The sequence below is a fragment of the Eutrigla gurnardus genome (genome assembly GCF_963514095.1).
Source record: "Eutrigla gurnardus genome assembly, chromosome: 13".
Classification (NCBI taxonomy): Eukaryota; Metazoa; Chordata; class Actinopteri; order Perciformes; family Triglidae; genus Eutrigla; species Eutrigla gurnardus.
The window spans coordinates 19,699,999-19,716,647 of NC_139936.1; the positions used below are offsets into that span (position 1 = coordinate 19,699,999).

Genomic DNA, 16,649 nt, shown 5'->3' on the forward strand with positions numbered 1-16,649 from the left:
ATACATGACACAGGCTTGAGTCTGCTCTTCTAGATCGCCACAGTAAATGTTTAAACATTAAAATAGAGCTTCATCTTAAAAACGGCCTCACATAATTAAAGCATGCATCGATTTAAAGAGTGGCGCTGAGCTGAGTTTGATCACCTTGTCAGTCGCCTGTATATCGGCCTTGTGCTCCACCAGGCACGCCACAATGTCCACGAAGCCCCGAGCAGACGCCGTCAGCAGCGGACTCTCCCCTTCGCGGTTCTTTGCGTCCACGTTGCATCCTGCCTGGCAGAGCGCTCTGGCTACTGGCGAGTATCCGTGCCACGCAGCGCAATGCAGAGGGGTCTCCTGCTCCTGGAGAGGGAAACGGAGGGCAAAAGTATGAAAACCTTTGGTTCATTCAGCAACATGTGCATGTGAATGCGTGCGTGCCATGTGCTTACCCGGTCAGCCAGGTCTGGGTTGGCCCGGATGCTGCACAGGTAGCTCACCACATCCACGTTGCCATAGCGAGCCGCCACGTGAAGAGCAGTCTCCCCAGACTGGAGGACACAGCAAAGAGTTAACACACAGTATACAGCAGGATGGCTGTGTACAATAAAAACAACAATAATAGGTCATTTTAGAATTTTAACAATAATTACTTTCAGGGAGTGTGATTGACACTTGAGACCCCTCAAATGTCAACTGAAATTGCTTAAGCTTTAAAGGTACATTCGGACCAAACACAAGTTTTTTGTGCGGTAGTTGATTGCCTTGGCTTGCATGCAATCTTGCATCTATCGTACTGAGTTTGTAAGGATTCAGCACTTTGGTACAAAGTCTAAGTGAGGTGGACCTCCGAATCCTGGAAAAACACTTGAAAGCAGTGACTTCCAAGGATATGATGATTTTCCTGTTAGTCATGTTAGCCATTTACGCTGAGTCAGCCACTCGGACACGACAAGACAAAGAGATTTTCCCGTGTGCGGAGACATTGAACTGGTTAGAAATCGATCCATCAGCATGAGCATTATGGCTGCGAGTCAGAGTGGAAGCTCGTTAGCGGAGAAATGCTCGTGTGAAACGGCACCCAGGAGGCCGTGTTCGCTTAAAATAACATCTAATGGATCTATATTGGGGGGAAAACAAACTTTACAGGTGGCTTTAATTAAGAGAATTACATAAAAGCGCAGAGGACAAAGAGAAAAGATTCTCCTCGTTAAAAAAGGCCTTTCCCTTTCTCGTAAGACATATTACACATGTCGCTTGTGATTTCAGGGTTTTAGTGCAATAAAGTGAGATGAGACTTTAATGACTGTTTGCGTCAGTGTTCGCAGACAGAAGAGGACACCACCAGCAGGGAAAATGATTGGAGAGATCAGAAAAAAAAGAAGCTTTGGGGATTTCGTCTGCTCAAGCGAGCTATGTGATGGAGGCTCCATCGCCATCAAAAGCAAACACACACACATACGCAACCCCATCTTCCTCAGTAAGACCTGTTTCTATAGCAACAGCAAATAAGCTGATAAAATGCCAGAGTAAGTGGTTTTTCTCCCCAGGTGCTTACTTACTGAGTGTGAACGTGTGAATTGTGGATGTGTGTATCTGGACGTTGAGAGAATCGACGTCATGCTTTTCAAGACTTCTGAGTGTGAGTAATCGCTGACAGATAAGTGCGGTGGGTAGTGGAAGCATGTGTGTTTGTATGTGTGAGGCGCTCCCTTCACCTTATCTTGGACATCCAGAGGGCATTTCTTTTCATGGAGGAATTTCAGGGTCTCGACGTGGCCGTGTCTCGCTGCGTAGTAGATAGCGTTGGCTCCACTCTGAAGGTTGGACAGAGAAGGGGAAGAAAATCCAGGATTTATCCCTGACCTTTACTAGAAAATCCAGCTCCCCGGGAATGTGTCTGCACCCCGATGATATGACACATCCTTTTAAAAGACTGCATAGCGTGACAATGTGCTTGGAACTAGTTTGTGCTAGCATTCTGCCTTCCCAGTTAGAGCTGCACTCACCGACTTGTTAATGTTGAATGTCAGTGTTTAAAGGTGAACCTGCTAGAAATCAGTTTTTCTTATTTATTTATTTTTAGCAAAACAGTTTGTAGTTGACATTATGAAGCTGTTCTGTTGGTACAGATTAATGGAAGGATCAGGTATCTATCAATCTGAAGGGCTTTTTTCAGGCTATTTTAAACAAATAGCATGCGCTCATCTCGACAGTACGGCCGAGTGCAATGTTCATGTGTTTATGGTGTCGATAGCCAACGTAATAATCCACATGACAGTCTGTCACATTCTTCTGCTCCGACACCCTTAATGCACGTCCGTTAAACTCCCCAGCTGGCCGTCAGAGCGACACTGATTGGACCAAACAGATGAGTGTTTACCTTGTCATGGGCCTGGATCTCGGCACCTTTCCTCATCAGCACCTCGATGATCTGAATGTTGCCACAGCCGCCTGCAATCAGGAGGGGAGGAGTCCCATGCTGCAATGAATACACACACAGTTATTTTTGACTGATTTTGGACACAAATATGTCCGGATGTATGTGTCTACGAGTGTCTGAATGGTGATGGAAACTAAGGCTGCACTACAAGAGAAGAAGGAGAGTGGTTGGAAGAAAGATGACCTTTCCTGAACTTAAACTTAAAAGTCTCTCTCCATACTGCCATTCTCATTCTCCCTCTCATCCTTTTCTTCACACGTCACTGAGTTTAATAAGATATCGCCCCCCCCCCCCCCCCACCCCATTGCTGTCAGCTGACGTCAAACAAATGTGCTCCATTGAAAAAGCGAGAAGAATGAAGATGTGGGAGTGAAGGCTGGATATGCACCTAAACATCTGTTCTCCACGCTTCATTCTTTCATTAAATGTATGCAAGTGTCTGCTGCTTTAACTCGGCTTCTTTCTAGAAATGTCTGAAAAGAAAAACACGCTTGCTGCAGGGTCAAACATGTGGACGCCCTGACAAATGGTTAAAAGACCAGGCAGCTGCTTCAGCGATGACACTGAACTGAACTGAAGTCTGTTTGTGGGAAAGTGGACTCGGCTGCATGCTTGTACAGACATGGCATTCCTTCAAATCATGGAGGATGTAAATGCTGTTAGGTTTCATTTTCTGAGAGGTGGGAGTTTGAATTTATCAAGAAAATGGAACAGGAATTATTTCACACATCTCACGAATAATAATTCATTTTTAATTGGGTTGATAGTATTTATGTACATGTTGTCTGTGTCGGTCACCTTGTTGGGCTGGTTGACGTCGTAACTGTTCAAGGAGCCGAGCAGGTGCTGCAGACCGGGCACGTTGTCGTCGTTTATGGCGTGGATGATGGCCTTCATCACAAAGGAGTCTTCCTCGTCCTAGACGGGTGGGAAAGACAGTTAGGGATGATTACACATTAATCCTGTGAGTTCTTTCTATCACATGCTCCACCCTAAGTCTCTCTTTCATCTTTTTCTCCTGCATGAAAACAGGCAGAAACAAAACAGACCTCTTTTTTTTTAATGCATCTGCACTTCAGGTTCAAAATATACTAAGATTTTTTTCCTTCCCCCCGCCTGTGACATGTGACCCCATAACTCAGAAATCAGCGGTGACGCTCCGCTGCACAGGGAGACGAGGAGTAGAAAGGCAGGGAGGTGAGGAGGAGGGAGGGAGGTGAGGAGAAGGAGGGAGGGAGGTGAGGAGGAGGAGGAGGAGGAGGGAGGTGAGGAGAAGTAGGGAGGGAGGTGAGGAGACGGTGGGAGGGAGGTGAGGAGAAGGAGGGAGGGAGGTGAGGAGAAGGAGCGAGGGAGGTGAGGAGAAGGGAGGAGGGGAGGTGAGGAGACGGTGGGAGGGAGGTGAGGAGACGGTGGGAGGGAGGTGAGGAGAAGGAGGGAGGGAGGGAGGTGAGGAGAAGGAGGGAGGTGAGGAGAAGGAAGGAGGGGAGGTGAGGAGACGGTGGGAGGGAGGTGAGGAGACGGTGGGAGGGAGGTGAGGAGAAGGAGGGAGGGAGGTGAGGAGAAGGAGGGAGGGAGGTGAGGAAACGGAGGGAGGGAGGTGAGGAGAAGGAGGGATGTGAGGAGAAGGAGGGAGGGAGGTGAGGAGTAGAAAGGCAGGGAGGTGAGGAGGAGGGGAGGTGAGGAGAAGGAGGGAGAGAGGTGAGGAGAAGGAGGGAGGGAGGTGAGGAGAAGGGAGGAGAGGAGACGGTGGGAGGGAGGTGAGGAGACAGTGGGAGGGAGGTGAGGAGAAGGAGGGAGGGAGGGAGGTGAGGAGAAGGAGGGAGGGAGGTGAGGAAACGGAGGGAGGGAGGTGAGGAGAAGGAGGGAGGGAGGTGAGCAGAAGGAGGGAGGTGAGGAGACGGTGGGAGGGAGGTGAGGAGACGGTGGGAGGGAGGTAAGGAGAAGGAGGGAGGGAGGTGAGGAGAAGGAGGGAGGGAGGTGAGGAAACGGAGGGAGGGAGGTGAGGAGAAGGAGGGAGGGAGGTGAGGAAACGGAGGGAGGGAGGTGAGGAGAAGGAGGGATGTGAGGAGAAGGAGGGAGGGAGGTGAGGAGTAGAAAGGCAGGGAGGTGAGGAGGAGGAGGAGGGGAGGTGAGGAGAAGGAGGGAGAGAGGTGAGGAGAAGGAGGGAGGGAGGTGAGGAGAAGGAGGGATGTGAGGCTGATGTGGCGTTTGTTCTGTCAAGCGTGACACTCCTGCTACATTCCTGAACCAAAGCTCCCTGCTGGGGGAGCCGTGACTAAACCACCTCAGAGGAGCTGCGATCACAACACAAATATGTGCGAGCAGCAAACCGCCTGCTGGGGATTCGACATCAACACAGTCCGATAAATTGTAATTCATGACACAGGAGGGAGAGGTTGAACCAATCTACCTTGTTTTCTATGTGATGGGAAATTAGGTTATCCACCCTTTAATAGAAAAGCTTTCCAGGACTTTTTCAGGCCTTCTTTAGTGGCCAAACATGTTCATATAAAATGGGCCATTCTCCATGCCTGGCGACTTCTATGTTTCTATGAGGAAAAAAAAAAAATGAGGAGAACACTTTTGAAATAGGATTTTAGAGTTATGTATGATTCTTACTCTATTTTGGAAATTTATATTATTTTTAGACTAAATTAAGAAACCTCAGATTAATCAATAATTAAGATAATCATTAGTTACAGGCCGGCTACTTGCACTTTCTCAGCTCTCACTGCCTCCCCCGATGTGTGCACTTCCTCCCACTCTCTGATACAGAGCCTCGAACAAACAACTTCTTAGGCGAACGTTTACAGAGAGGCGGCTGAACTTAAGCCCACCTCTGACTGTGGTCTTTAAGTAAAGCACTTAACCCGGGAGCTGCTCAGCCAAGAACAAGACAAAAGGCCGATTACAAAGCTTGCACTCTTGCTGCAACTCTGTCTGTGGACTGCAGGAGGCGCTTCGTTCTACCTGCAGGCTCACCTGTGACAGGAGGAAGTTGCAGCGTAATCCTCTGATGAGGAAACAGGCCTGGCCTTGGCATGCAGGTAAGGCTTTGTTAATGATTAAGCCTCTTGCTGAGGCTGCAGTGTTTACATCTCACAGGCTTGGTGCTAACAATGTATAGACACTCATTATATAACATATTTTCTTATGTGTCACTATTTGTCTTCAAACAAGCGGACTTACACAAGTTTGCTTATTATATCATTATAAGCTCAACCTGTTTTTAAGTTACGCGTGCTCCAACACACACACACACACACACACACACACACACACACACACACACACACACACACACACACACACACACACACACACACACACACACACACACACACACACACACACACACACACACACACACACACACAGAAATTCCAACAACCCGATGAACACCTGACCTGTAGCACTGTGGGAAACGAGCAACAGATCAAGTAAGAGTTAAGTAAGTACACATAAGAGCTCAAGAGTCTCAGAGAGATTGCCGTGTTAGAAATATCATTGCTGGGCCTGAGAGCTCCTGGTTCCAAGGAAATGCACTTCAATAAAAAGCAATGTGAAACTCATTAAGCTGCAAGTCTCCCGTTAATGACGTTTATTTCAGAGATAGAGCAGCGCAGATAAAAGTAATGGTCCTCTTGTTGTAGATGTTTTACTCGAGAGCAATTTAAAGCCTCGATGGCAATAATAGCTGCAAACGCAATCGACTTAATGAATTTGGAGCAGGATCTTTGTTGCCCGTCCTGTGCCGTGATGTCTTTTTGTACCAGGCGAAGCACAACACGGAGTCAGATCTTACCAGTGTGTCGTCGCTGCGTGCCACGCTGATGTTGCTCCTGGACAGGAAGGAGCGGGACAGGCGGTTGCATAAGGAGATAAGCCGGACGGATTGCTGGAAAAGAGGAGAAGAACGGCAGATTGTGAACGAGGACAACAAGAACAAGTTCATTTCAAGTTCAGGGGACGGTGAACGGGACGAGGCAGGTGTAGACACGAAGCAATTTTCTGCTCTATTAAAATTCTCTTCAGCTACTTGGAATTCATGCTTTAATAACCTGGAGCCCCTTCACGCTCTCAGGTGACTCGACTCTGGAATTCTTTCTGGAGCAATCGGAGGAAAGCATGTTTGCAAACACAAACAAACAAAACATGAATTCCCACATGTAATAAATACAACATATAAGCTGAAATACATGAAAGGTTAATGGCAGAGACCATTACCAAGACACATTATTCATCAAGCATTTAACTATATACACAAGATAAACTGACTGTATCTTACACTGCAGCTCTTCACTAAAGCTCCTTCTTGGTTTTTACCAAAAAGTCAGAAGCCTCATTCATAACATTAGCATTCAGATTCTTTTTTGGGGCATGTCCATTTATTGGGTTTAAACCTGTATTTCTGCATAGCTGCAGATAAAGATTAGGCTACTCTAATATTAGTATTTTACTCTTTGTTGAATTAGATTCCACTGGTGGCTGCGTAGGATTGCTGCAGAGTCGTGTGATCCAAACATTTCTAATAACTAAAAACAGCAAATGTACAGATTTGATTACACTTGGTCTCAGTCTTGAATCTGACTATTTGATCTCTTATAGACTTGCAAGAATCTTACACAATCTGGTCTTTATTACATCTGGATTTTATTTGCTCTCACAATTAATCAAGATATTTCATAACCTTGACATTTTCTAAAATCATTTTACATTTTTTGCCATGAACTTTACACGTGACAATAAATAAACTCAAAGTCAAATCAAGGTCACGGGAGAGCCAGAAGCCTCCAGTGTACCAGACTTGAGCGTGAAGACAGAGACGTGGCATGACAGCGCTGCCAAACCACCACAGATAAACCATCCCAGCATTCCTTGCAAGCCAAGAAGCAACGCTGTCAGCCGTGATGGACTCAAACAGACAAGGAGACCACCACTGAAGCAGCACTGGCAGCACATCTGATGGCTGTGGCGAGCCTGCAGCAGTTATGGTGACATCACAGAGGCGAGAAGCCGCCAACATGAAGTGTTTTGGGGGTGAGACGAGCTACTGGGCAAGTTTTGTCCTCTTTCCTGAAGCTTGAGTTCGGGATTGTGAAAACCAGAGATTTCAAAATTCAAAGTATCACAGTGAAGCATCAAAGTAAAGCACTTACTTTCCATTTTCTTCGAGCTGCAAACTTCTTGAACTTCTCCATGTTGACAGCAGACTCCTTTCTGCTCAGTGCTTGTTGAGTGTCTTTTGGCTGATTTCACAAACAACAAATATATAGTTAAAAAAAAAGCTTAGAGTAAAATATCATTGAAGATTCGGGTGAGGATGAGTTGAGTTTAAACCAGAGTCCAACCTTGATCCAGGGGTGCAGGAGGCTGTCTTGAATAGTCATTCTCTTTCTGTGGACACAAAAAAGTATTAAGGAGAGGAGATTATTTAGGTAATTGCTATTCCAGAGTTGAGAGTTAACAGTCTAACTCTGTGCTTTCTAGTGTGACACAGCAGTTTAATGCTCAGAGTCGTGTTTATGACCACAGACACACACTACTTTACTTTTACTAATGTATTTCTTAAGAGGAACAATGATGGCCTCGTTCTCAGGTGGTATAAACAAAAATCTAATTCCTGGTACTCAAGTAGGTGGCTAAGAATCAATGAAGCCTTTAATAAACATGGGCTTTGGTTAATACAACCATCCTCCTGTTCATAGTCAGAGATACTGAGTGTTGTGAACAGTTCACAAAAAAAACTGTAATGGGTAATTCATTTATTTGTATAAACCATCTCACTTCCTTTTTTAAACTCCATACTTCTCTTAACCAACGTGGTGAATAAGGTATTGAAACCATTTACATGACAACCACATTGTTCACCACTGTCATGAGATACCTGTATCGTTACAGACCGGATACCTCATTGGGAGAAGAGGTTTCAAAACATCCACGTGGAAATTCCATTTCATTCAGACGAACAATTAACAATTAAAGTGTGGTTTAAAGTAAGAAGCACATCCCTTTATTAGAACTGCCGTGACATTGTTGTGAAACCGTTTCAGTTTGTTCAATGTGAGCCAGTATAACCATGAGGGAAACTGTGTGTGTGTGTACTGGACTGGACTGGACACACACACACTTCCTCCTGTCACGTCTGTTCAATATCACATGCCTGTTTCTAACTGAGGCTATTCACACACACACACACACACACACACGCACACGCACACGCACACGCACACGCACACGCACACACACGCACACACACACACACACACACACAGAGTGAGTCACAGTAAAAACCCACAATCCTTCACTCTACCGACTGAGGTGTGTTTCCACATTCTCGTGAGGAAATGTAACACATGCTGCATGGTGGAATCAGTGATAGTGCTGCTGCAGTCCAGCGCCCTGGTGAACATTATCAAAGTGTGTCTTCTTGGAGGGAACCTTCATTAATCTTCCTGCCAGCTGAGCGGATCCAAGTCTGCTCGCGATGTAGATCAATTACACGCCGTTCCGTTCTGATGCACCCGGTCGGGACATTTCTAAAAGCCCCATTAGTTGAAGTTTGTAAAGTCAGTTCCCTCTGTCTGCTACAAGCAATGCATGCCGTTTCTTACTTCAGCTCCATATTTATAATTATTCACCACAGCAAAAACTATAGTTTTTAATTATTTTTGCATTATTTTTGAATTGGTAATGAGCTGCAGTCTTTTACATTTGAAGTCCCTATTGACACTCCTGTTCCACATGTATTCACAAAGATGGACTTCAGATAGGGATTTCCCCCCAAAAATGTATAGAATTTATCACCACAGGTAAAATTTACACAGTATAGTTGATAGTCGAGAAGTCGATCTCTGCTGGATCAGTCAGACACAGAATACTACTGGCTGATTTATTCGTATTAAATTAGTGGGTAAGTCATTTATTTTGTTCCAAATACATTCAGAAAATGTCATCAATCAGATGAGTGATTTTTAAAATCAAACACAAAGGGTGAGATGGGACGCAGTTTTGTTTGAGGGGAGGCCCACAGTCTCAGTCTCCAAACCGCTGATATGGACTCTTGATTGGAATAGAAGCAATTTGAAGACGTCAACCTGGACTGTGGGAAAGTGTGATCTATTGGTAAGTGCCTACATTGATGTCATGCAGCTCATGCCGTGCAGTTACTACACTTAAGAGAAGCAGCAATATCGTCCTCTCAAATAGCCGACACCTATGATGATACATACTTGGGGTCTTTGACTAGAAGTCTTGCTATGAAGTCTTTGGCCAGGATGCTAGTGCTGCTGAAGAACTCCTCGTCGAACGTGTAGTCCACGGCCGACACGTTGGCCAGCGTCTCCTGCTTGTTGTCACCCAGGAAGGGGGACGCACCGCTCAGACTGCAGAGACGGGGGAGAGGTCACCAGTAAGGTTAGAGGCGTACATGCCCAAAGAGAGACGATGAACACAACACAGTCAAACTGATGTTTGCCGAGACAACTGGAAGAATTTGTTTTTGTTGCGTGGTGTAATCAACTTCCAAACCTCCAATTAAATCTGCTTTAACAGCAGCAGTGCTCTCTCTTCATTTAACGTGAGACTTTGCATTTCCATTCAAACACCAACTCACCAGCCACTGATTAGCTCCAGCCCTCGAAACCGAGACCGAGACCTTACTACTCGTTGATGTGGGGAATGTGATTACGGAGCCGCGTGGAGACTAATGGTCTCTCATTAGTCAAGCCTCACTATCAACCTCAAGTATTTGGTGCGCTAGTCAAACACCGTCACAGGAGAGCCAGCTGGGACGGCTCTCCCTTACAAAGAACGTGCAAGGAGTCTGAGTGCAGCGCAGGATTCTTATTGGTTAATGTGCGCAGCAACATGAGATAAAAGCTCGTTTTTAATGGACAAACAAAGACACAGTAGAGCGCACACAGAGGACTGAACGATGATGCATCTAGAAGAGGTTTTTAAAAGCAGTTAAAGCAAACGCAGGTCTCTGACAGACCCCCGGCCTTCCCTCTCCAGCTTGTCAGCACCAGCCGCTAATTACCATGCCAGCTGGGAGAGACATGGAGTTGGTGCCGGGGTCAAGCTCAAGTTGAGTGGCGATGTATGAGTTTATCGACTGTAAAGAGGTGCAGCTGCTCACAACAAACAAGTAATTAAGTCAATTCTTCACTGAGCCAGGCAGTAAAATCAGCAGGAAGGCGTTCAGTCGGGATTCCGTGGCAATGTTTTATCCACAACGTTCCCCAGCTGAGGCATAAAGATGCACTGAGACCGAGGTTTATGCTCAAATACAGCCGGTGTTAACAAACTGAAACCCAAATTACCGACTTCAGTCTAGATATCAATAACTGCGTTTGATTAATAAGCTGTAAACCTCATTAAGGTGACTGGGATCATTCTCATCAGGCTTGATTTCAACATTGCTTTCCTCACTTTGTTTAATAAAATTGTAACAATTAAATACATAGATTTACTGAATTGCTATTTATCACCTAAATATTTCTGTCACAGTCGGTGCTGATTAACATCCACCCAAAACATTTTCAGGTGACATATCTACAGATTTCAAACTATTTAAAAAATAGAAATTGTAGTATTTTTGAAGACGGAGCTTTTTGTGAAGCATTACAGTGTAGATATAAGAGTTTGGAGATGCTCCCAAAAATCGTCCCCAACGTTTAGTTTAATTGCCCTCCCCTCCTTCACCCCATGTTGTTTCTTACAATAAGAGATGAGCACCTCGCTGCTGCTCAGCTGTGATAATAGGCATAGAAGGACCGATGTTACCTCGCCAGAAGAGCTCTGACAGCTGTGTGGGTGGACAGCGTGAAAAAAGAGCGTATGTGTACAGTATGTGTGGAGCCATTCCTGTTCGTGCAATGTCGAGACAAAATGACGCATCAATTCTAATAGCACCTACATGTTACCCTTTTAAAATGAAGCATGTGATGTTTGCAGATGCTAATTATGTCATACACATTAGTGTGGGCAAACGCACCTAGCGTGCAGGTTTTGTGCACATATTCTTTTGTGTCTGTGCTCCGTGTAGGTGTCTCTATGAAGGATAAAAGGTGTGTGGGAGCTCAGAAAACCTTGTTGCTGGGTATAAAGAGAGGAGGATACTACAGCGTCGTTGAGAGGCAACAGCAGTTGATCTGTGGGTCGCTGAGGGCTCGGACTTGTGGCTCGCTGTCGAATTAAACTGCGCTGACATGGCTGCTTCAAGAACACTAGTTCGATAAAAGCTCTCAGCTGTAAAGGATGCAGACCGTCGTTTTAAAGATCAATTGGTCAACTGAACAATAAGAGTAGCCATACAGTTAAATCATCACGTAATATGATGGAAGGGATATGTAATCTGGACTTCAATAACGGCATAGCAGGGCGAGAAGATTCAAGAAGACCGACAGACCTCGGACAGAGGACGAAGTCCAGAATTAGCTACAGGGGTTTAGCAATCTAGCAGCATAGACGTATTGTTTTCTGATTATTTTAGCTTTTTATTAAAAATACTAATAATCTGGGAATGTATTTTGATTTAAAAAAATGTTTTTAATCAGATTTACAAAAAAAATCATACTACAAAAATATCTACATAATCATTTAAAAAAAAAAAACCAAGACATTTGTAGCACAAATGATTTACTTTGTTTAAGTTTGTGTGATTCAAAACAACTCAATTTACATCGTCAATGAGTTAAAATACCACAGAATTAATATTAATGGAAGCCACCGTGTCTTTTTAGGATGCAATTGTGCTTGAACCCCATGCAGCGGTGGAAGAACTATTACTTCAGTAAAAGCATCTTATATTTAATGTACTGAATGCCATTATCACGATGCAGAATGACATATATTACATTACTGCATAAATGTGGTCATCACTTTACTTTAATATTGCAGCAGGTAAAGCTAGAATGACTTTTAATTACATTTCACTGCTGGGTACCTCAATCTATATTAATGCATCATCATTTATTTGTTGAATATATTTTATATTCCATCAGTAACTAAAGCTTGTATCTCAGTACCTGTGAGTAAATGTACTTAGTTGCTTTCCACCACTGACCTCAGGTGGAAAAAACACATTTATTGGCAAAAGCAATATACATTAATATAATAATTAATAACCAATGACTACAAGAACATGAAAAAAGGGTAAAACTACCCATCAGAGTTTGATGTAATTATAGTCAGGAAGGAGGCTTTAACATGGTCAATGACTCACTGTGATTGGATATCTAATAAGAAGATATCTAATGAGAAGCCAATGTCAGTTAGGGAAAGAATAGCTCTTGAAATAAAAGGGAACGTCAACATGGCTGCTGAAACAATATCACATATAGCGGTTTAATATGCTCGACGCTCCTTGCTCAGGCCGTTGCATTATTCAGGACAACCAGCTCCGTGGCTGCTCAGCGAGTTCAGCGACAGAAAGGTCAAAGAGCAGGCGGGAACCTCTTTGCGTTCCGACTGACTGTCATGTTTATTGAGCGACGACGCCCTGGGGTTTGTGAGAAAATACACCAAGGTGGACGCGGCCGTTGTGAAAGCCCTGCAGTGACGCATGTTTCCGATTAATTGCGTGTTTCACATTTCGCACAATTATCCATCATCGCTGGTGACGTTTCAGATACTTACAGAATGTAGGTTATCACACCGACACTCCTGAGGACAGACGAAGGAGAGAAGAGAAAATCATTGTGCATTCTGACAGAAACAACAACAACATATGTGCACAATGCTCATTGGAGAGCAGAATTACTTCTTGTTTACTCACCACATGTCTGCCTCCAGGCCCAAAGGTTCATAGTTGACTACCTCTGGAGCTGTGAGGCAAATACACAAAGGGGAACATTATTACTATTCAGGCCAGCACGCATATTTTCCCTCACTAATTAACTCACTCGGTTTCTTATTGCAATGCCTTTTTGATGAGTTTTGTTTGAGCTCGTTATCACATTCCGTTTTTTGTTGTTTGTTGACGCCACTGTTGTCCTCAGACGGGTTCAATACAAATTCATTTCTAATCAAATTTAAACAAAACAGTCTTGATATGAATCAGGAATTCTGCAGGAGAGGATGCAGCCCCTTCAGCTCCCTATTACACACTAATAACGGCACTCCAGTTATTATTTGTCTTACTTCTATTTGAGGGATTATCTTGCATTAGTGTTGATGGGTGTTGAACTACATTTCCCATAATTTGGGGGCCGTTTTTTGTTTTTCTGGTTTCTGTTTCCATACAGCTTTTCTAATGTGGTACTTGTGCAAAATGCACAATCAAATCCGTGAATGGAAAAACGACTACTAAAGCAAGAAAAGAAGTGTGCATATGTCTGCGTGTAAGGTCATAAAACTGGTTTACTGATTTAAAAAAACACATTGGTGGAAAGGCAAATGGAAAAGCAAGACTCGTTATACGTATTTGCCAAGAATTTACGATGCATTTCACTTGTACCCCATACATTTCAGAGCAGCTTCGCCTGTTTTGCTGCATCAGCTATCCAAGTCACGATTTCGGCTTTCTGCCACTTGTTCTGTATTTGGACCATTTGATGGCGTCCATCCTGCTGAACTGGGAACAGGCTCTGGTTTTGGCCCTCAGGCAGGGGGAGATTGGGAGTGTTGGCGGCCGCCCCGGGCAAACAGAGGTAGGTGAGGGCAAATGGGACGGAGCCATTAATGTGTCTATTAGCGTGTACAGGAGGGAGCAGTTCTCCAGTCTATTATCAGGTCTCTCTCACTTACTCCCGATGGTGCATTTGGCACCTGCTCTCACAATAAGCAACCCCCGGGATTAAAGCCAGGAAAACAGGGAGGTGCAGCGCTCGTTTGTTGCTGTGTGTCTCGTACAGAAACGATGGAGTTGCAAACTCCTCTGTTGGGACTATAAAATCACGATTTTTCATAAACACACACAAAGAGATACTGACCTACAAATTCTGGCGTTCCAAAAATGTTTTTAAAATCATTGCCAAAATCGATCTTGTGGGCCAGGCCGAAGTCAATGAGCTTGATCCGCGGGTGAGGCACTGAGCGGTTCAGCAGCATGATGTTCTCCGGCTAGAAAGAAAGAAAGAGAAAACTTAAATGATGCTTTCTTTTTATGATTTCAGTAGCATGATGCCAACTGTGCATTGGAATCTCAGTAAGGAACAATGGAACAATGGACATTTTTATCACAAATTTAAAAACTGTCCCCTGAATCAGCAGGGGAGGACACAATCTAAGTGTAAACGAGAGAACGAGAGAGACAGGAACAAGATGGCAGGAAGGACGCTCATCAGCCATGGAAATCCCATGCAAAACACGGGTAACAACCTCTCGAGGAAGTGAGAGAAAGGAAAGGACGGGCAAAGATGTGCTCGAAGCAAAGCCGGACAACAGAAGCCGGACATTCCTGAGGACACAATGTGTCTTGATGAAGCCATTTTCCTTCCAAACTTCATCCTTTCAGCTCCACTATGAGCCCAGTTTGAGGATTAGGTTAGTCTGGGAAAGAACAAGAACAGACTGGCTGTGGGCAGCAGGGGCAACAGGAGGCGGACTCCAGATCAGAAACACTGATGTGGCTGCACAATCTCACACCACACTGAACTGAAATGTGTAATGTCTTTTTAAAAAACACAAGAAAAAAAGACAAGATGTTGGTTTGACAAAGCAAATAAAGACACTTTGAGGTTGAATAGTGCACTATTGCAGGAAGTCATTCAACTAAAGAAATGAAGTCTTCATCCGAGCCGCTGTGAGACGGTGAATAACAGAGGCTGAAACACGAGGCGGAGGCTGCAGCGGTTGGTGAAAGCTCTCCTATTGATCACAAGTGGCTGGCTGGGCACGGTTATTATTTTGTGGAGGCCGAATGTCCTGAACTCTGACGGATGATTTGTGGAGACTGTTCTGTTAGTGGAAGAGTCGGTCTGGACTGTTTCTTATGAAGACGCAGCCGTAAGTGGACAACCGATCGATGATAGTGACTTTAATGATGTACCACAACAATATAGTGTCGTCCCGATACTGGAATTTCAAAACCATTCAAAACCATTTTTGATACCACAGAGAAGAATTGACACAATATTGAGGGCAAAAAATGTTTACATTTCTATTAAAAATATAAACAGTGGTGTGAGCTGATTCACTGAAAATGAGTATTGAAACCTTTAGTAATATTCAGATTATATTTGGATATATTTGTTAATGTGCCGTGTCCAGGGACTAAATTAGGATCCGTTATGTTTTTATGCAATCTGGCACCTTATTTACATTAAAAACACATGTCTTAATCAAACATTGTGATATATTACTACATATTACTTTATACTGTATACTCCCTAGCAGTATATAAAGTAATTAAAATGAGCTCCACCTTCACGAGCTGAAACATTTAAGTGAGTCCTCTGTCTGTCTCCACTGTGATTTTAAGAAAGAGTTTACATTTTTAATTTTGGAGCAACGCTGTAATGTAAAGGTGTGTCAAATAAAATGAAACGTCACCGATGGCAAGAAACACACTTCACATTGTAAATCACTTAGGTTATCTTCCTAACCTTTCTTCTCTTTAAATAAAGATAGATTTGTTTTTTCCCACCTGGACCCGTACACTATGCAAATTCCCCTCTAAAATCCCAGCTGTGACACACACACACACACACACAACAATAAAAAATAACCTTCACTCGTTCCCTCAGGAGTCTTCGACTACACACTGACTCCAACAAACAGCAGAGAATTCCAAAACAAACCCAAAGTGATGAGTCGAGGTAATTAGCCTCACAGAAGGACACAGACTCAAAGAGAAACCGATATGAAAGGAGAGGTAGAGAAGAGGCCGATGCAGAAAGAGAAGCACATATTCACTTCTCCAGTGAGCTGGAGGTTTGGGGAAATTGAAGGGACCTTCTCTGGGGAGGGAGGCTGAACAACTGGCAACTCTTTACCGTGACCCCTGATAAGAGGGTCACAGTCTTTTTGTCTTTCCAAAGAAAACATCCAACAGCTTTGGCCAAACCCAACTTTAAACAAGTTGTGCATCCTCTTTGTCCAAAGTGTATTCATGGAAATCTCACAATCATCGGAGGAGTGAACCTCTTCTTCAGTAACACTGCATGATTCTGTTTTGGATCTCTTTTTGAGGATGCTACAAAGACTCATCACTAGAAGAGTCTCATTTCCATTTGTTGAAGTGTCTGAAACAAAAGATCTATTAAGGCCAAACGCATAAGCT

General features: G+C 44.1%; 1 protein-coding gene across 1 annotated transcript in view; it reads right to left on the minus strand.

Annotated features, from left to right (window-relative positions):
* dapk1 (death-associated protein kinase 1) overlaps positions 1–16,649 on the minus strand; it is a 64,885-nt gene that overhangs the window by 17,735 nt on the left and 30,501 nt on the right. Inside the window, exons 5-16 of the mRNA XM_084025472.1 lie at positions 14,359–14,488; positions 13,203–13,251; positions 13,064–13,090; positions 9,655–9,807; positions 7,774–7,819; positions 7,582–7,671; positions 6,228–6,320; positions 3,221–3,340; positions 2,363–2,461; positions 1,698–1,796; positions 432–530; positions 145–342 (exon numbers count right to left, since the gene is read on the minus strand). Coding sequence (XP_083881598.1) covers positions 145–342; positions 432–530; positions 1,698–1,796; positions 2,363–2,461; positions 3,221–3,340; positions 6,228–6,320; positions 7,582–7,671; positions 7,774–7,819; positions 9,655–9,807; positions 13,064–13,090; positions 13,203–13,251; positions 14,359–14,488 — 1,203 coding nt within the window. The remainder of the gene's footprint in view (positions 1–144; positions 343–431; positions 531–1,697; positions 1,797–2,362; positions 2,462–3,220; positions 3,341–6,227; positions 6,321–7,581; positions 7,672–7,773; positions 7,820–9,654; positions 9,808–13,063; positions 13,091–13,202; positions 13,252–14,358; positions 14,489–16,649) is intronic.